General features: G+C 47.1%; 1 protein-coding gene across 13 annotated transcripts in view; it reads right to left on the minus strand.

Annotated features, from left to right (window-relative positions):
- Positions 1–494: 494 nt before the first annotated feature.
- AKAP13 (A-kinase anchoring protein 13) overlaps positions 495–16,982 on the minus strand; it is a 231,743-nt gene continuing 215,255 nt past the window's right edge. For all 13 annotated transcript variants that reach the window (XM_060282929.1, XM_060282936.1, XM_060282930.1 and 10 more), the window contains 10 exons: positions 16,396–16,577; positions 14,567–14,649; positions 13,192–13,371; positions 11,991–12,152; positions 10,790–10,860; positions 9,125–9,169; positions 8,492–8,542; positions 7,156–7,605; positions 6,014–6,314; positions 495–5,138 (listed from right to left, as the gene is read on the minus strand). In XM_060282929.1, the coding sequence (XP_060138912.1) occupies positions 5,089–5,138; positions 6,014–6,314; positions 7,156–7,605; positions 8,492–8,542; positions 9,125–9,169; positions 10,790–10,860; positions 11,991–12,152; positions 13,192–13,371; positions 14,567–14,649; positions 16,396–16,577 (1,575 nt within the window). In that variant the 3' untranslated portion in view covers positions 495–5,088. The remainder of the gene's footprint in view (positions 5,139–6,013; positions 6,315–7,155; positions 7,606–8,491; positions 8,543–9,124; positions 9,170–10,789; positions 10,861–11,990; positions 12,153–13,191; positions 13,372–14,566; positions 14,650–16,395; positions 16,578–16,982) is intronic.

The raw sequence follows: 16,982 nt of genomic DNA on the forward strand, positions 1-16,982 counted from the left end.
TGTGTAGAAGCGACTTACGGTGCCGCGGCGCTGCTGATCCCGGATCTTTCAATCCGGAACTTGGCACCTATGACCCAAGGCCCAACTCATCCAGCACCCTGTTCTCACAGCAGCCAAGCAGAGGCCCATAGGCAATGCTTTTATTTTTGGTTGAAGAAATGAGGTGCCCGAACTGTACTCTTTGATAAAGGTGCTGTAGGTGCCAGCACAAAATGGCTGCCAATGAAAGCCCACCCAACCCCCCCTGGCCATGGTGAAGACAAGATTCTGGTCTAGTTGGGCATTTGGGCCTCATCCAGCAGGCCTCTTGTTATGTTCTTTATTTCTTCCTTACCCAGAGCCTCATGAAGGTATCCCTACCACCCTCACTTACATTTTCCTTCCTCTCTTCCTTTGCTGCATGGGAAGAAAATGAAGTATCTTATCCAGGCGTTCAACACAGTTTGATTTTATATGAACAAACAAACACACGCAGGCAGGCAGGCAGAAATTCATCAGACTTAAAACCAAGATTTATTTAGAGGGGAAGGGGAAACGACTTTACAAGAAATTGCTCTCATTAATTAATAAGGAAGGCAGATAAATAAAAGCTATTACAAAAATCTGATTTTTTTTCTTCTTTTTTGCAAATTACAAGGGGGAGCTTTGTAAAATTTTACAATCAGTAACCTACTTTTTACATAATTACAAATTAACATATAGCAGTTTAGGTTGTTGGTGTTTCTTCACTGTTGTATGTTTCTATTTTTAAAGTGTTTTTTTAAAACATTACTTTCAACCAGAAATATGAAACAGGTACCCTTATACAAGCCTAGATAGTGGGGCGGGTGGGAGAGAGAAAAAAAACAGTCCAAATGAAGAGGAAAACATCATTATAATACATTTTTCTGGCAAATATGCAAATGTACTCATTCACTGTCAGAAAGAAATTATCATACCTTTATTTTAACCATATATAATTCAGCTTTCCCCAACCTGGTGGCCTTTAGATGCTTTGGGTCACAACAACTTGCACTGGAAGGAACCAGGTTGAGGAATGCTGAACCAGAGAATAATTGAATAGAAGGAACCTTCGAACACCTACAAATTTTATTTAAATACAGAAATCCATCTCTCTCTTTTATATGGAACACCGGACTCCTCTCTGTGTGAAGAAAAGGAACAATGGCAGCAGACTTTTAAAAACTTTTTCTTTTTTTGCTAAAATGTTGCCACATGAAATGGCATTCCATTTTGCTCCCAGCCTCTGGTGCCCCTCGGCATCCATGCAATGACCCACAGACATTAATAATACTAGATTAAACCATTCATCCTGAGCTTTAAAACTGAGCTGCATTGCTAAAGGGGAAACTATATAGACACTGTGGATCGTGGTCCTTTGCATGGATGAAAACCAGGTTGTAAAGCACGGGCGGGGGAGATGGAGAGGATAAGGCTGAGCAGCAACAGCTAGTCTGCTATTAAATAAAAGTTAGAGACAATAGTTTTTGAGAGGAATGAAGGTGGTTCCAGGCAGGCCGTGCTTTCTGTTTCTTATACATGCTTGTTTTCTCTCACTGCCACCTCTGGACAAACAACTTAAGGAAATAAAGTTACCCCAGCCTGCAAAAACTCATTTAGCAGCACTGAAAATGGGATGAGCATATCCAATGTAAGAAGTGATCTGCCTTCAACCTGCCTTTAGAATCTCTGAAAAGAGACAATGGGTTTTAGAGGTTGTTCCCTAGCAGTGGTCAATTGCATTCAGTGCTCTACAGGTTATTATTATTATTATTAATTTATCGGTGATTGATTTAATATTTACATAAGGAAAAAAAAAACCACTTTGGGTTTGACAAGACCAGCTTCAAAACAAAAACAGCTCAGTAAACGTTTCTCTCTTCTTCTTTTTTTAATCCAGAGCTCTTTCAAACAAACAGAAAGATTTTTTTTTTAAGGCAAGCCCAGCTTGCAGTCAGAGAACAAGCAACAAGAACAAAAAAATAATAATTAAAGTAACGACAATAATAAAAAGTAGACCTCCACAGCTGCCTCCTGCTGTGCTTTTGGAGAGTGAATTGCTTAGAGAGCTTTCAGACTCAGCCAGGCTGAGGGAGGCTCTCCATTGCCGGCCAAGACAGACCTGACGTACTTGCCCAGCACTGAAGGCTTGTTAAAGAGTTTTCTCTTGTTTTTCCGCACAAGACTCTTGCATTGGGGGGGGGGGGGGAGAACCACAAATCCTGAGACGCTCTAAAGGGAGAAGGCATCAGGACAATAGTGCAAACCTTTCATTAAAAAATAAGTCTGAAAACATGGTAGGAAAAGGAAGCTTTCAAAATGCTTCAAGGATTTGGCGGGGCAGAGGCAAGGCGAAAGAGAGAAAGCGCACTATTTGTGCCCTTTTCTCCAGTCTACAGGAGTAATCTCTGGGGAGTCTATATTATTAAAAAATTATAATAAGAGGGGAGCTTTCATCTTCCCTTGGCATTTCCACATAAGGAACTACTTTGCCAGCTTGTTCCACAATTCTTTTTGCATTGGCACAAGGCACTAGAGAGAAAGTCCTTTCACACACCAACTCCAAAAATTTCCCACTGGGGCTGCATCCCTCTCTGCCCTGCTGCCTTCTTGCTCCCAGTGCAATGAAGGATGCAATTTAATCTCTTCGCCCACTCAGGGTCACTGCTTGCTTTGCAGAAGGAAAAACAGCTTTGTGAGATTCCATACAGAAAGCACCAATCGCATTGGTTGCATTTCTGAACCTGATAAACCACCACCTGCACAGGAATCATCAGGTGAACCCATTAAGTGTGACTGGTGGAGCAAAGCCAAATAGTCAAGAAGTCATTGCATGTGGCCTGACTCACTATGCTTGTATTCACCAGAGTGAAGGGCGCTCATTCTGTGACTCAAACACTGGAGTATGCATGGCCAGAAGAATTAACTCTGGAGTCCAAAAAGAAAAGAAGGAAGAACTATGCACCAAACTCTCCTAAAGGCTGAGCCACCCAATCATTTATAAGCTGGAAAACTTGCCATGAACGGATTCCCCCAACCCATGGCGTTCAAGTTGCAAAGGTTCACCCATATGCTAAGTCCTAGAAACATATCCAAGTATTTCCAGATGTCATAAGGAACCATTTTATCGGGGGGGGGGGGGCATTATTTCTCTCTTCCACCTCAAAAATGATGGTTTGCATTGACACAACCTGTGATGCCAGATTTGGAACTTTGCAATTCTTAAAGGTGGCAAAACTGTGGCCCTCTAGCTGTTGTCTGACTACAACTCCCATCATCCCTGACCATTTGGCTGTGCAGGCAGGGGGCAGATGGGAGTTGCAACTGGAAGGCCACAGCGTTCGCCTTTACCTTAACCAACACTCACCCACCAAGTTCCCCTAACCCGATGAGGGATGTTCAGAGGCTACAGTGGACTCCACTATGCATGGAAGTGAAAGGCCATTGCACTTCTGCTTATATGGCTCATTTCCCACCCAAGTTGCCGCCAGTTGAACACCCTTCAAAATGGCTATGAAGGTAGTACTTCTAGCAAAGAGATGACCCAGCAAATTTGGAGAAAAACAAAACAGGTACTTGCTCAGAGAAGCCAAGGGAAGAGAAATGAGAATTTGGGCTGCTGTTGGTTTTTGCCTCTAACCATCTCATGGGCAAAAGCAGTCAAGTGATCTCTATGGTGTATTAGTGGCTTTCCAGTTGAAACTATTATTAATACTGAAGGCTGAGATGGGAGAGCTGCATTCTGGGAAAGGAGGTGTTCTTGGGCTAGGGAGTCAGGCCTTCCCTTGTGTTCATTTCAAAAGGGATGAGAGTAGTTGTGATTTAAACATTGGCCTGTGGCGGCTTTCCTGAAGTGGCTTCTGAAGAAGGGATGGGGAGCATGTGGCTCTTGAGAAATTGTTGGAATACAGCTCCCATCGGCCTCAGCTGGCATGGCCAGCGGTCAGGGATGATGGGAGCTGGAGTCCAGGAACTTCTCAAAAGCCAAAGATTTCCCTTCCCTGTCCCTAAAACATACACTCCATCTGTCTCAATTTTCAAAGATTGCCCATTCATATTTCATTCTGACTTGGTAGCCTTAACCAGCTCAAATCCATTCTTACACTTTTGCTTCTATCGAGCAGAAGATCCCTGATACTGTCCCTGGAATTGTGAACCAGCCAAGTGCCTCCAGTATTCCTACAATGCACCAGTGTGTGGATCCTGCGGCATGACTTATTCTGTGTGCAAACAGGTCCTCAGAGCCTCTCTACTGGGAAGCCACCTTCCTAATTGAGTTGGCCGCTTTGCCGCTACATGGGCTTGAGTCCATTCCCCAACACACAGGTGGATATTTTGGGGGAGAAGGTATTTTTGCCAGTGGCAGAAGCACTTGAACAGAGTGCCAACGAGTAAAGAGATATTTAATATCAACACAGTCCCTGAACAGTTTATCAGGTATCAGCTAAACCTTTAGGGAAGAGCTAAGCTCAGCCAGCTTTTTCTGTACAGAATTAAAGCATACCCCAACGGATATACAGCTACATTTTCTATATTTATATTTATATATAAGTATATATACAGTACTATCTATATATATGGCAATGTACAAAACATTGCATTAAAGAGCCCCATGCTTTTGCTATAGAGGGCGACGGTTTTTGGTGGACTTCCCCAAGAGAAGATCAGCCAAGCTGCCACCCTGGGATGCATGTTTTCCCAATCTTTGGAGATGAAAACAGAAGCAGGGAGTGCCTGTCTGAACAGCCAGCATTGCACCCAGAACGGATGCTTTTCCTTTTCTTTCTTCCTTTTCCTTTCGGAGAGACACGTGCAGCCCAAACCAAGCCTGCCCAGTCTGGCCACACACAGAGTCCGAAGCTTTTGCCTCCCCTGCTGCCTTTTAAAAGGTAATGGATCCAGGACACGGGCAGAGCCAGCAGTCGGGAGCAGGCTGCAAATTGTAGGCACACAGGTGGGTTTTCTGCTGCAAGGACAATTCAGTTCAAGGCAGACAAGAGCCGCTGCTGCACCTGCCCTGTGCTGGGGAGTGCTCTGCAGGGCGCAGCACAGGGCAGCCTCGTCCTTGCAGGAGGTGAAGCAGTAGGGTCAGCAGAAGATTTCCTCGCCCTCCGGTGCTGCTTCTGGCGACTGAGCCTCTGGACAAGGGAAGGAAATCACAAGCAAACAGCATCAGGACCATGCAGAAGGGGGCACGTTATTTCCTGCTCTCCCTGCTCATAGCTGTGAAGACCTTAACGCCCAAATTCACTATTCCAAATGCAACCTTGAAGGTGCTCCTGACCTGCTTTCAACCCCACCACTGGGTATCACAACAAATCTTTCCTCGGGCAACAAACCTGCGCCTTCAAAGCAGGCAGTAGTGACGGGCTGTTGTAGCGGCAGATTTCCGATTCCCTTTCCAAGGCACGTCAGGAGCTACAGAGGCACCAATCCTCTCCTGTCTGCACCAGAGGAAAGAACTGCAAGCAGTTCACATCGAGACATGGTGCCCAAGCCCTGAGAATCAGATGACCCTGGAGAAGATTGCCTGCATCGCTTAAAAGGCACCTCTTCCCCTCCCCCACTTCTTATTTCTTCTAAGTGTCCAAACAGTGCTTGCCTGCTGCTGCCTCTTCCTTCCCTGCTCCACATAGTTGCTTCCTTTCCAGGTGTGAGGGCTGGTCCATTTATGGCAAATGGGGCACTGCCCCACTAACCTCAGTCTGCCCGTAGCCAGGTTGTCTGCCTTCTTATTTACAGGGGGTAACTATGGCTGTTTGCTTCCTCCTCCTCAGTCTCAGTGTTGCCCTTGTATAACTTAGCAGGGAGGAGGAAGATGGGGACAAAGCTAGAATTAATTGGCCCTGGCACCACCTACTGTTGGGCCTCCCAGCCTTCTGCCCTATCTGTCTCAATGTGCACCAGCAAACACTGCAGGTAACCTGGTGGAAGGAGGTCTCATGTGTCTTAACTGCCTTGGCTCCAAGAGATGTGAAGACATCTCAGCAAGTGGAATGAGCCCTTTGCTTACCAGCTGGCTGAGAACGGTGCCCTTTGCCCTTCTTCTTCTTCTCCTTCTTCTCCTTCGGCTTGGCCAAGCCAAAGAGGCGGTTCTGCACCTGACCCTGTCCGTCAGCTGCCTTGTTGGCTTGGCTGGACGTTGTCGTGCCAAGCAGGTGGAAAGCGCCTTTCTCCTTGTGTGTCCTTGCGAGGCTGTTCTTTTTGGGCGACGCAGACAGTTCTTTCTCCAAATGGCCCTGTTGCCTGGAAGATGAGTCGTCGGGCATGGGAAGGGAAGGTGTCCTGGTCATCTTGCCGTGCTGGTTGGAAAGCTGCAAGGCAGGAGGCAAAACAAGTGGTAGAAATAAACAGGGGTGGTGGTGGCACATTGATAGGAGCGATCCCTCCCCGCCATGAAAATAAAAGGCTGCCTACTGGATGTTTTAAGCCAGTGTGACACTGTTTTGCAATGAGCAGTCTGCAGGTGATTTGGCTGCACAATCTGTTCCGCAACAATTTTCCGCTAGGAAGAGATCACAGGATGGCCTGTGGGAAACTAAGCAGGGCCCAAGCACAAGAACACCCTCCTCTCCTGCTGTTTCCAGCAATTGATATTCGGAGGCATGACTACCTCCAGCTGTGAAGGCACAGCACTGCCATCTCGTCTAGCAGCAACTGATAGCCCTTCTCCCCCATGGATTTGTCTAATTCTCTTTCTAAGTCATCCAACTCAGTGGCCATCACTGCCTCCAGTGGGAGTGAGCTTCACTGCTTAATATGCACGGTGCAAAGAAATACTTCCTTTCATCTGTTCTGAAGTCTTCAACATTCAGCTTCACTGGATGCTCCTAAGTTCTAGTGTTAAGTGAGAGGGAGAAAAGCTTTCCTTTCTCAAGTAGGGCTGGGGAAATCTCCTACCCCGAAACCCTGGAGAGCTGCACTGCTGGTCTTCAACTGGTAAGTAAGGACCCAGCACTGGGTCTAAGATGGGTCACAGCTGCAGCACTACGGCCATACGAATACAAAGTTAAAAAGAATAACCGAAACGGGTCTCCTACTAGAAGGTGGGTCTGGTTTCTGAAAAGGCTTCAAGTATTCTGGTCGGACTCGGTACAAGGTGGCTTCCTATACGCATCTGCCTTTGCCAAAAACTAGAGTGAGAAGGTGACTTACTGGACTGTGGTTGGGCTCTGCCCGCAGCTGGGAGATCTGTTCCATGTCCCTCTTGAGCTGCTCCTTCTCCTTCTCCAGCTGCTTCTGGGCTGCCCGGAGGTGCTCCAGGTCGAGCTGGTAGGTGGCCTTCTTCTGCTGCAGCTCCTCCTGCTCCTTCTCCAGGCTGTGGTGCCCCTTCTGGAGCTGCTCCTCCCGCTGGGCCAGCCGGGCCTCCCGCTCCGCCACCTCCTTCTCGCGGGCCTCCCACTCCCGCTCCCTCTTCCGCTTCTCCTCCTGGTGCTGGGCTTGCTGCTTCTGGAGGTTGGCCAGCTCCTGCCGCTGCTTCTCCAGGCTGCGCTGCTTCTCCTGCTCAATCAGGGAGTTGGGGCGCAGGGAGCTGCGGGTCAGGGCCCTCTCCGTCAGGAGCAGCTTCTGGTCCTCAATGTAGGTGTCCTGCTGCACGACAACAGCCTGTGGAAGGGAGGGAAGGCTTAGGGAAGGCTGGTGCTCGGGGCTTTGCATGCAAGAGACGCCCTGCCCTCCGGTTCAAACCCTGCTCTCTCCAGAAAGGGCACAGAGAGACTCTTCTCTGAAAGGACAGGAAGGCAGGAAGAGACTCCTCTCCTTGGCTTACCACTACCAGGCGTTGTAGAAAAGAAATGGGGCATCTGAGCCCATATGTGGCTCTCTAGACTTCTATATCTGAACTTGGGGTTCTACTCAGGCCATGTCACTTCCCTATACCATGTTGTCCTCTGGTCCTGCCCTGAACCCTCCTCTAGTGTTCTTGCCTGGCTGCAATGTGTCCTTGAACTGTGATAATACTTGCCTCGATAGAGACCAAGAGTATTGTATTTCTGGCCATACCCAGTTTGGCCCCATTATCATGTGGCTCCCAGAAGGCTGCCATCGAGGGAATGTGGCCCTCGGCTTGTAAAATATTTCTTACCCGTGGTGTAGACAAGACAGAGCTAGTTGTGCCCATGGCCCGAGTGGGTATGAGGCAGCTCCCTCTGTATCGGACCTCTCCACACAACGGGGCTGGCTTGAGAGGCATTGTACCCTGACAACACCAATGCCATGCTCTTCCATTGCACATAATAATCCCTGCTCCTGGGAGAGACCCTTCCTTGCTGGAACTGAGGGCTCCCCCAAGACCCTGCCAGCAAGTACACCGGCAGAGGGAAGCTTAGTCTAAGCCCAAGCACCCCAACCTTTCTGATCTGGAGAGGGCTTGTGAAGACTTTAAGCCATGGTGCATTGTGCAAGAGGAGAATCCACATGGCAAAGAGCCCTTCCTTGGCCAATGGCCAATGGCAGTATTCCTCCCCACCCCCTCCTCCTGGGACTTACTTACCTGCAACATACCCAGCAAGCTGTGGAGGTGAGTGATGCTCTGGAGAACTTGCTGCAGGAGAAAAAAAAGAAAGAAGCTGCTGTCAGCTGCTGATTCAGTTCCTGGCGACACTGATATTCTGCGGTGTTTTAGCCCAAGAGGGGCAGAAGGGAGAACACACTCTATTGATCAGCAAACCTCAGCAAACCTCAAGTGGGCCTCCGTAGCACCGATCCAAGCATCCGGCACAACAGAGAGTGTTCTGGACTGGTGTTCATTCTGAGATTGGTGTTCCTCATACATGCAAAATTGTTTTGCAGTGTCCACACAATGTGGTTGGCATCAAAATACAAGCCCATATCCTGCCCCTTCTAGCAATTTAGTATGGATATCCTTTCCAGGGGAAATCTGCTATTTTTTTTTTTAAAGGCTTCTTGCAACAACCCATCTGCATATTAGACCCTCCTCTGGAAGCACCCATATTCTTTAGATATCGAAGTTTTGTGCTATTTCCCTGCTGGTTTAAAACGCTTTGGTTGTTTTTAATTGTGTTGCATGCTGCTTTGGAAACCGTGATCCTGAAAAGCGGAGACCAGGTTCCTTTGGCTGTGTTCTTCAGCAAAGAAGGCCAAGTGAGAAAACAGGAATGTTTACCTCATTGTTCCTTTTCAGCACAAACATCAAGTTAGCTGTTCCTCCCTGGGAAGAGATCAGACAGTCTTAATGAGAACAAGGCAGAGGAAGGACAGCAAGGAGCAAAGTCAGCCTCAGGCAGCAACACTCATCCCCAGGAGGAGATAACCTGTGACCCTCTACTTATGGATGGACTACAACTCCCATCATCCCTGACACATTGGCCATGGTGCCTGCAGCTGTGGGGAGATGGAGTCCAACAAAATTTGGAGGCCCACAGGTTGCCTGTCCATGCCTCGCATCAGGTGTTTAGTCCATTTTGCATCAAACTCTTTAGAAAGGGGAGACTAGGCTGTAGCTCAGAGGTAGAGCATTTGCCTCGCATGCAGAAGGTCCCACGCCCAATTTCCAGGTAGGACTGGAAGGACCCTCTCTGCCAGTCAGTGTGAACAAAATAAAATAAAACAATTAAAAACAAGGCTTTATGTAAAGGAGTTTTAATTTTCCAGAATGGTGATTATTTTTTAATTTCGTTTGTTTAAATATCAGGCCTCAAAGTTCATGTTTTTCAGGAGGAAAAATAAGGCATTGCTGAATGAGCCAGAATGAGCCCCAAGGGAACTGTCTGGGTGGGCACCCCCATGGGAGCCCTTTTGTAAAAATGTGCCTTTTAAGTGAAGGCTTTTTATCCCAGTCTGTATTTCTATTGAATATGAAATTGTTTGTATACATGCAGCTGCTGCTTTGCATATGTTCTGACTGTTCACGGGGCGTTTTTCGTTCAATTGTTCAATTGCTTTGAGGTGTTTCATAGGAAAACAATTCGTGAAATATGCAGCCTTCTAGACCTCTGGATACAACACTGCCTCTTCTGGTTTGCAGGCACACTCCAAGGTCTCGGGTCTACCACTGCAAGCCCTGCTATCTTTTGAATAGCTGGAGATGCTAGGGAATGGACATAAGACTATCCCAAGAAAAGGCCTGCTGGATCAGGCCAATGGTCCACCTACTCCAGCAGCCTGTTCTCACAGTAGCCAACTGGGTGCCTGGGGGGAAACTGCAAGCGCAAGAGGACTCCCCACCCCCACCCCCTCCTGTGGTTTCCAGCAACTGGTATACAGAAGCATTGCTGCCTCTGACTTTGGAGGCAGGGCATTGGTGTCACGGCTAGTAGCCATGGGCAGCCTTATAGGCAATGCACCTGCTGCTAAGTGACGGCACCTCCTCAGTTCCATACTGTAAGGGGGAGAGAGTACAGAGTACCTCCCCCTATCATCAAGAGTAGCTCCTCCCCGAGCAGCGAAGGAAGCATAGGCTCGGGGGAGGGAAGTCAGGACACGGAGAGAGAGTGCCCGGGCTCAGGCAGGATGAAAGAGCCCAGACACCACAGACGGGAGGAGAAAGAAGGGGGAAAGGGGGAGAGGGAAAACATGGAACGCAGACCCTTTCCTCCGGTTCCGGAATTACGTAAAAGAAGAAAGGGGAGGAGATTCAGTGTCCTGCGACTTTTATGTTGGGGACGTTCACACCGGGGGGGGGGGCACTTCCGGATTCTGCATCGGAGTAAGAAGACATGTTTCTGCACCTTCCTCACTGTACATAGCAGCACCAATAAACACGTTATGGAAAAGTAACCTGAGGAGCGTCATTACTCTAGAGTAGTCGCAAGAACCCCCTGACACATACCTTCTTCAAAACACTGTCTGACTCTGTCCTCCGAAGGTCCTGCACATCGTCTCCTTCAACCTTTTCCACCCCTGAAAAGTCAGATGTTAACGTGAGTTCCTTAGGCCCAGGGAAAAACATAGAATGATTGCAGTATTCCAGCAGTAGAGCTGAGGGCAGTTTAGAACCACCTCTCAGCATCCTTGTTTGAAAGAAAGTCCTCCACTTTCTTTTAATTTTTTAAAAAATCATTTTTTAAAAAGCAGTTTACAGCAACCACACACACACAAACACACATATAGAATTACAGGTCACTAGCTATTTCAGAAAATAGTGGCGATATTCTGAGGCAATCTGCTAAGATGGAGCACAGAAAATACTTTAACTTGTAGAATCAACTCTTAACTATTATACAAACCTGCTTAATATTCGCCTGTATAATTTACATTACATATGCATGGAATATTCCTTTTTTTTGGGGGGGGTGACATCATACAGGGATTCTTTGTTCTGTGTATTTTCAGAAACTCCCAAAAAATTAAAAAAATTAAAAATTGTTTGTCCAGTTGACAGGGCCTTGTCTGTAGCAGCTCCCTATTAGTGGAATGGCCTCTTGGGTGAGGTGTGTCTGTCTCCCTCATTATTGACTTTCAGGAGGAATTTAAAAATACTACCATGCATTTGATAGCTGAAAGAAATGGTCCCTGCCAACCCTGAAATAACTGTTGGAAATTGTGTGTGTGTGTGTGTGTGTGTGATTTGTATTGATAAGTTTCTCACTATAGACTCCTTCAGGAGGAAGAGTGGGAATATAAATGGAATAAACAGAATTTAATAAAATGTTTAAATGGTCTGCATAAGACTCACAGCGTAAGGAAGTTTTCAGCAAACATTTCAAGACTAACACAAAAGATGCCTGCTGAATCTCCATGGGAAAAGCAGCCCACAAGATTGGGCCAATGCCACTAAAGGCTCGGTTTCATGTTGATGTGAAATGAGCCTCACCAACCCGGGGGACAACCAGCAAAACTCCTACAGGTGATCTCAGCGATCGAGCTGAAGCAAAAGGGTTCAGGCACCTTAAAGTACCCCAGACCGAAGCTTTTCAGGAATTTGCAAATTAAAACAAAGACCTTGGATGCAGGATCAGGAACAGATGGGCATGCAAAGACCAACACAAAAGCAGTGTGAAGTTCTAGAGAACACCATGGCAGATACTCACCCTTGCAGACATTCATTTGGTGACTGTCAAATCCTCCAAATGTCTCTGCCCTCCTGGGGAGGGAGACGGGTCCCACGCCCTCCTGCTCCAAGGTGAGGCTGCTCATCTGTTGCCCAAGGGCACTTCCGAGGCTCCTGCTCACCAACCCTTGCAACAGCTCAACTGAAAGGAGAAGAAGCAAGCAACCAGAAGAAGTTGATTATATGACCAAACTCCATCCATGCTAACCTGCTAAGGCAGATCTGAATTGTTAGGAAGAAACTAAGCTGTAAAGGCTGTGGTGGGTGGCTTGTGGGAGTCTGCAAAGTCACCTGTGTTCAAGCTAGACATCATGAGGATTCATCCAATGCTTGCAAAGCACACAAGGCTTTACAGAGAGAGTAACATTAAGATGAAAAGTCCCTACACCCAGAAAAAACTTCCAATCTGCGCTGAGACAAAGAGGAAGGGCAACAGAGGCAAGAGAAACAGGGCAAGAACACGTGCAAATGAAATTATAAATGCTTAGGCTAGACTTTGGCAACCTGGTGTCCTCCAGAAGTGTAAGACTACAACTCCCATCAGCCTCAGCCAACATAAACGTGCTGCTTTATCGGGACCTTTCGGCAATCCGTCTTTACTTTCCCTATGAACAAAACTCCCCAACAGCAGCAACATCTAATAACTAACACTCAACGGGCTACGTACGGCTGATGGGAGTTGGGAGTCCAAAACGTCTGAGAAACAGCAGGTTGGCAAAAGCTGGTTTAGGCTTAAGTTTTGGAAAAGGATGGAATTTAAGGGATTAAGAATTGGGTTGTGGAGATTTGAAATGATGGTGTGTGGGTGCGCATGCGACCAAGCACAGGTGTCCTGGCTGGGAAACTATGCACCCTGACTTGGGGCAAAGTGGTGGACAAAACGGGGGACCAATTCCAACTTCATTTCGTGAATTAAATCTGTCTAACCACATTAGATCCGTCTCACCTTTGCTGCAGTTTAGATCCCTTCATCTTAGTTCAGGATTGTCTACACTGACTGGCAGCAGCTCCCAGGCCTCCAGACAGGGGATGATGCTCCCTGCCCTACACCTGAAAATGCCAGGAATTGAACCTGGAACCTTCTGCATGCAAACTCCTGAGCTACTGTGCATTTGCTAAGGCTGAATATGCAGGTGAATATACATTTCCTTCTGGGGAGAGGGCAGTGAATGGAAGCTTACCTTCAGTTATCACGCTCTTCATCACACTTTCCCCCTTGGGTGCCTCTTCCGTGTTGGCCCGGAACAAGGTCCTAGACCCCGAGCTGTCCTCATGCCCGCTGCAGTCTGTCATGTCCCGAAAGATCTTCTCCTTCTCCTCCAGCAGCGTGATAATCTGTTGGTCTTTTTGATGGAGCTGTTCTATGGGGTGGGGTGGAAGGGGAAGGTCAGTCGAAGAACTGCTGCAGAACACAGAATGTGCCTTGGCGACTCGGTGGGACTCGCAATCACTGAGACCCAGGCCCCACCTTCTGGCGAGTCAGGGAATCGCAGGAATCGAGAGAAACTCAGGTCACAGAGAGTTATTACCATGGGAAAAGGATGCTTTGCAAATGAGGGGAGAGGGCAAGGCAAGGCAAGGCAAACTGATGCAAAGCAAACCAACACTCCACCTAGCCAGACCATTACTCCTTCCGGCTAAGAACTGTGTAGACCAGGTGTCCCCAAACTAAGGCCCGGGGGCCGGATGCGGCCCAATCGCCTTCTAAATCCGGCCCGCGGACGGTCCGGGAATCAACATGTTTTTACATGAGTAGAATGTGTTCTTTTATTTAAAACGCATCTCTGGGTTATTTGTGGGGCATAGGAATTCATTCATATATATTTTTCAAAATATAGTCCGGCCCCCCACAAGGTCTGAGCCTGAGGGACAGTGGACCGGCCCCCTGCTGAAAAAGTTTGCTGACCCCTGGTGTAGACCAAGGGTAGGTAGCGTGGCATGGAGCCCTCCAGATGTTCAACTGCGATTCCCACCTACCCTAGCCACGTTGGCTAACAAATGGGGCTGATGGGAGTTGTAGTCATGTAACATCCAGAGACCGCCAAATTTGCAAAAGCTGGCTTAGGTTTAGTTTCAGGAGGTTTATCTCGAGCAAGACAAAGCATGGATTTGGACGACAAGTTAAAACAAAACTGTGGTTCAGCTCACAGCAGCAGCAAGACTGGAGGAGGAACGAAGTGGCCACAATGAGCTCCCTCTGGGAGCCTGGCACATTCACACTAAAGCATGGTTTGGCTCAGTGTTACATATGAATTGAGCCACTATAGAGTAAGTGAGGAGAGGTTTAAGAGGCAGTGCAGTGCTGCAACTAGCGTGTTGGGTCTCAGTACAGGGTATTTGGAATCAAAACACCGTGAAGTTTACTGGGTAGCTTCTAAAAGGGGGCCACATAGGTCTAGCCTGTGGCCCCCCAGTTAATGCCATCATCACTGACCACAGTGGTTGGAGCTGCTGGGTTTTGGACTCTCATATTTGGATGGGCAGTGGTTCCCTATCTCTGCACATTTATGGCATGTTTTAGGCAAAGGTTTTGGCCACAGCTTCTTTTGTTTTTACCTTTCAGTTCCCTGGCTTTGGTGTCAAGCACTCGCTTTTCCTCCTCTGATTCACTAGGGATGCCTTCATCTTCTTCCTTATCCCTGCAGGGAGAACCAAACAGATTGAGTAAAACAGGGCAGGAAAAACATCTCTGCATCTTTTTTGAAACCCCTGGAGTGCTCATTTGGGATCTGTCAGTGGGAAGCAAATGTTTTAGGAGGAAGGAAAAGACTAATTCTTTGCAGAGCTGACAAGATTTCTGGCAAGGCTTAGAAAGCCTGGACTTGAATGTAAGCAAACTTTTAACAAACATTACAACAAGTCGGCCAGTAGGTGGCCAATTTTGCCTACTGATGTCCAGCATTGGGCAATTTTGCATCGGATGGATTTTTAACTTGCATTATTTAGTAATTTGTGTATTTTGTTGCTATTTGTACTGAATCCCGTCTGCAGTACATCTTTTCCTGGTTTATTTAACTTAACAGTAAGGCACTATCATATTTAGTCTTATGCTCATTTAAAGTCGTATATAGACAAGATATTCAGCTATATGTACAGATGCTACTTATTTATATAACAGTTCAGTTTTAGCAGCCTGTGGCTAAAAAAGCAAAGTGGTTGATTGATGATTAAGATGCAGAAATGCAGTGGATTAGCATATCTTAGAACTGCTTTTGTATACCCCATTAACTTTAACAAAGATGTCAACACAGCTCAGTTACACACAGACCTTTTTCCAAAAAAGGGATCTGTGTCTTTTGCATGCCTGGTTACTATATAGTCCTGTTCAATAGTTTACAACAACAATCAGTGTGTAGAATGCTTGAGCTGGCCAGAAATTTTGGAACTCCTCCCTTTTATTCAATGTGATGCAAGGACACTGAGCTTAGGAACACAGGAAGAGCTGCCTTATAACTGAATCGGGCTGTTCGCCCATCTAGCTCAGTAAGGTTAAAACCCCTGGACAGTTAAGTCCAGTCAAAGGCGACTATGGGGTTGCGACTCTCATCTCGCTTTCAGATCCAGGGAGCCGGCGTCTGTCCACAGACAGCTTTCTGGGTCATGTGGCCAGCATGACTAAACTGCTTCTGCCACAACGAGACATCGTGACAGAACCCAGAGTGCATAGAAATGCTATTTACCCTCCCACCGCAGCGATACCTATTTATCTACTTGCACTGGTGTGCTTTCGAACTGCTAGGTTGGCAGGAGGGACAGAGCAATGGGAGCTCACTCGGTCGCGGTGATTTGAACCGCCGACCTTCCGATTGGCAAGCCCAAGAGGCTCAGTGGTTTAGACCACAGCGCCACCCGCGTTCCTTGTCTAGCTCAGTACCCCCTCACTACCCTGTCTGGAAAGTTGTTCTCCAGGGTTTCAGAGGTCTGCCCCCGCACTAGCTGGAGATGCTGAGGAAGGCGTGCAAAGCAGATGCCCTACCAGATCTATGGTCCTTCCATTCACATGGCACCACAACGCCATCAAAAGGGGACATGTGGGTCCTAAGAGCATTCAAATACTGGTGCAATGCTCCAGGGCAGCCTCCACCTTGATGCCACCCTGCCACAGAGACACAGCCAATCCTAAACTTGTTTGCAATTGCATTCCACACACAATGCCCATGACATTCCACCATTAGTGTTTTGTAGTAATTTTGGATTATGTGGAATATCTGAGCTTTATCTGAGTGGATGTGGTAACCGAGTAATTTCGTTGTTCCCGCAAGGGGACAATGACAATAAAGATTATCTATCTATCTATCTATCTATCTATCTATCTATCTATCTATCTATCCATCCATCTATCATCTATCTATCTATCTATCATCTATCTACCCCCAGCTGCTTACATAGTATTCATGGTGTCCTGGATGCTTTGTATCCAGCTGTTGCGCTCTTCCTTGGAGCTGGCGCGAACTTCCACCATTTCTGGGTCCTTTCCTCCCATGCTGATAAGGAACAAGCCCTTCTCCTCATGGGCTACTTCTCGGACAATCAGCTTCTTCAGAGATATCACTGTGGATTTTTGATCCTTTTGGGAAGAAGAGAGGAAAACAAATCAATCTGCTTTCAATCTGATGCAGCCTGACGGGCCTCCTTAACCACTACAAGCCCTAACCAATGGATTATTTAATACATATCCCTCTCTAAAGTACTTCAGTTTAAACACACACACACACACAGGCACAGGGAGTTTCTCAAGCCTGCAGCCAACCTTAGATACTGTGAATGAGAGCAAGCGACTTACTAAAGCATTCCGGTAGGTTTTAATACTGGTAATAAGGAGAATTTAGACTAGGAAAACATCTTGGCTCAACTCTTCACTACTGCTCTGATTTGTCCAACACAAGTCCACCTACTATATAATGAAGCTGCCCTAAATCAGAGCTTAAAGGAGGCCCTAGATATTTTCTGGACCAGAATGGGCTTTGGTTTA

This window comes from Zootoca vivipara, chromosome 14 (assembly GCF_963506605.1).
Source record: "Zootoca vivipara chromosome 14, rZooViv1.1, whole genome shotgun sequence".
Classification (NCBI taxonomy): Eukaryota; Metazoa; Chordata; class Lepidosauria; order Squamata; family Lacertidae; genus Zootoca; species Zootoca vivipara.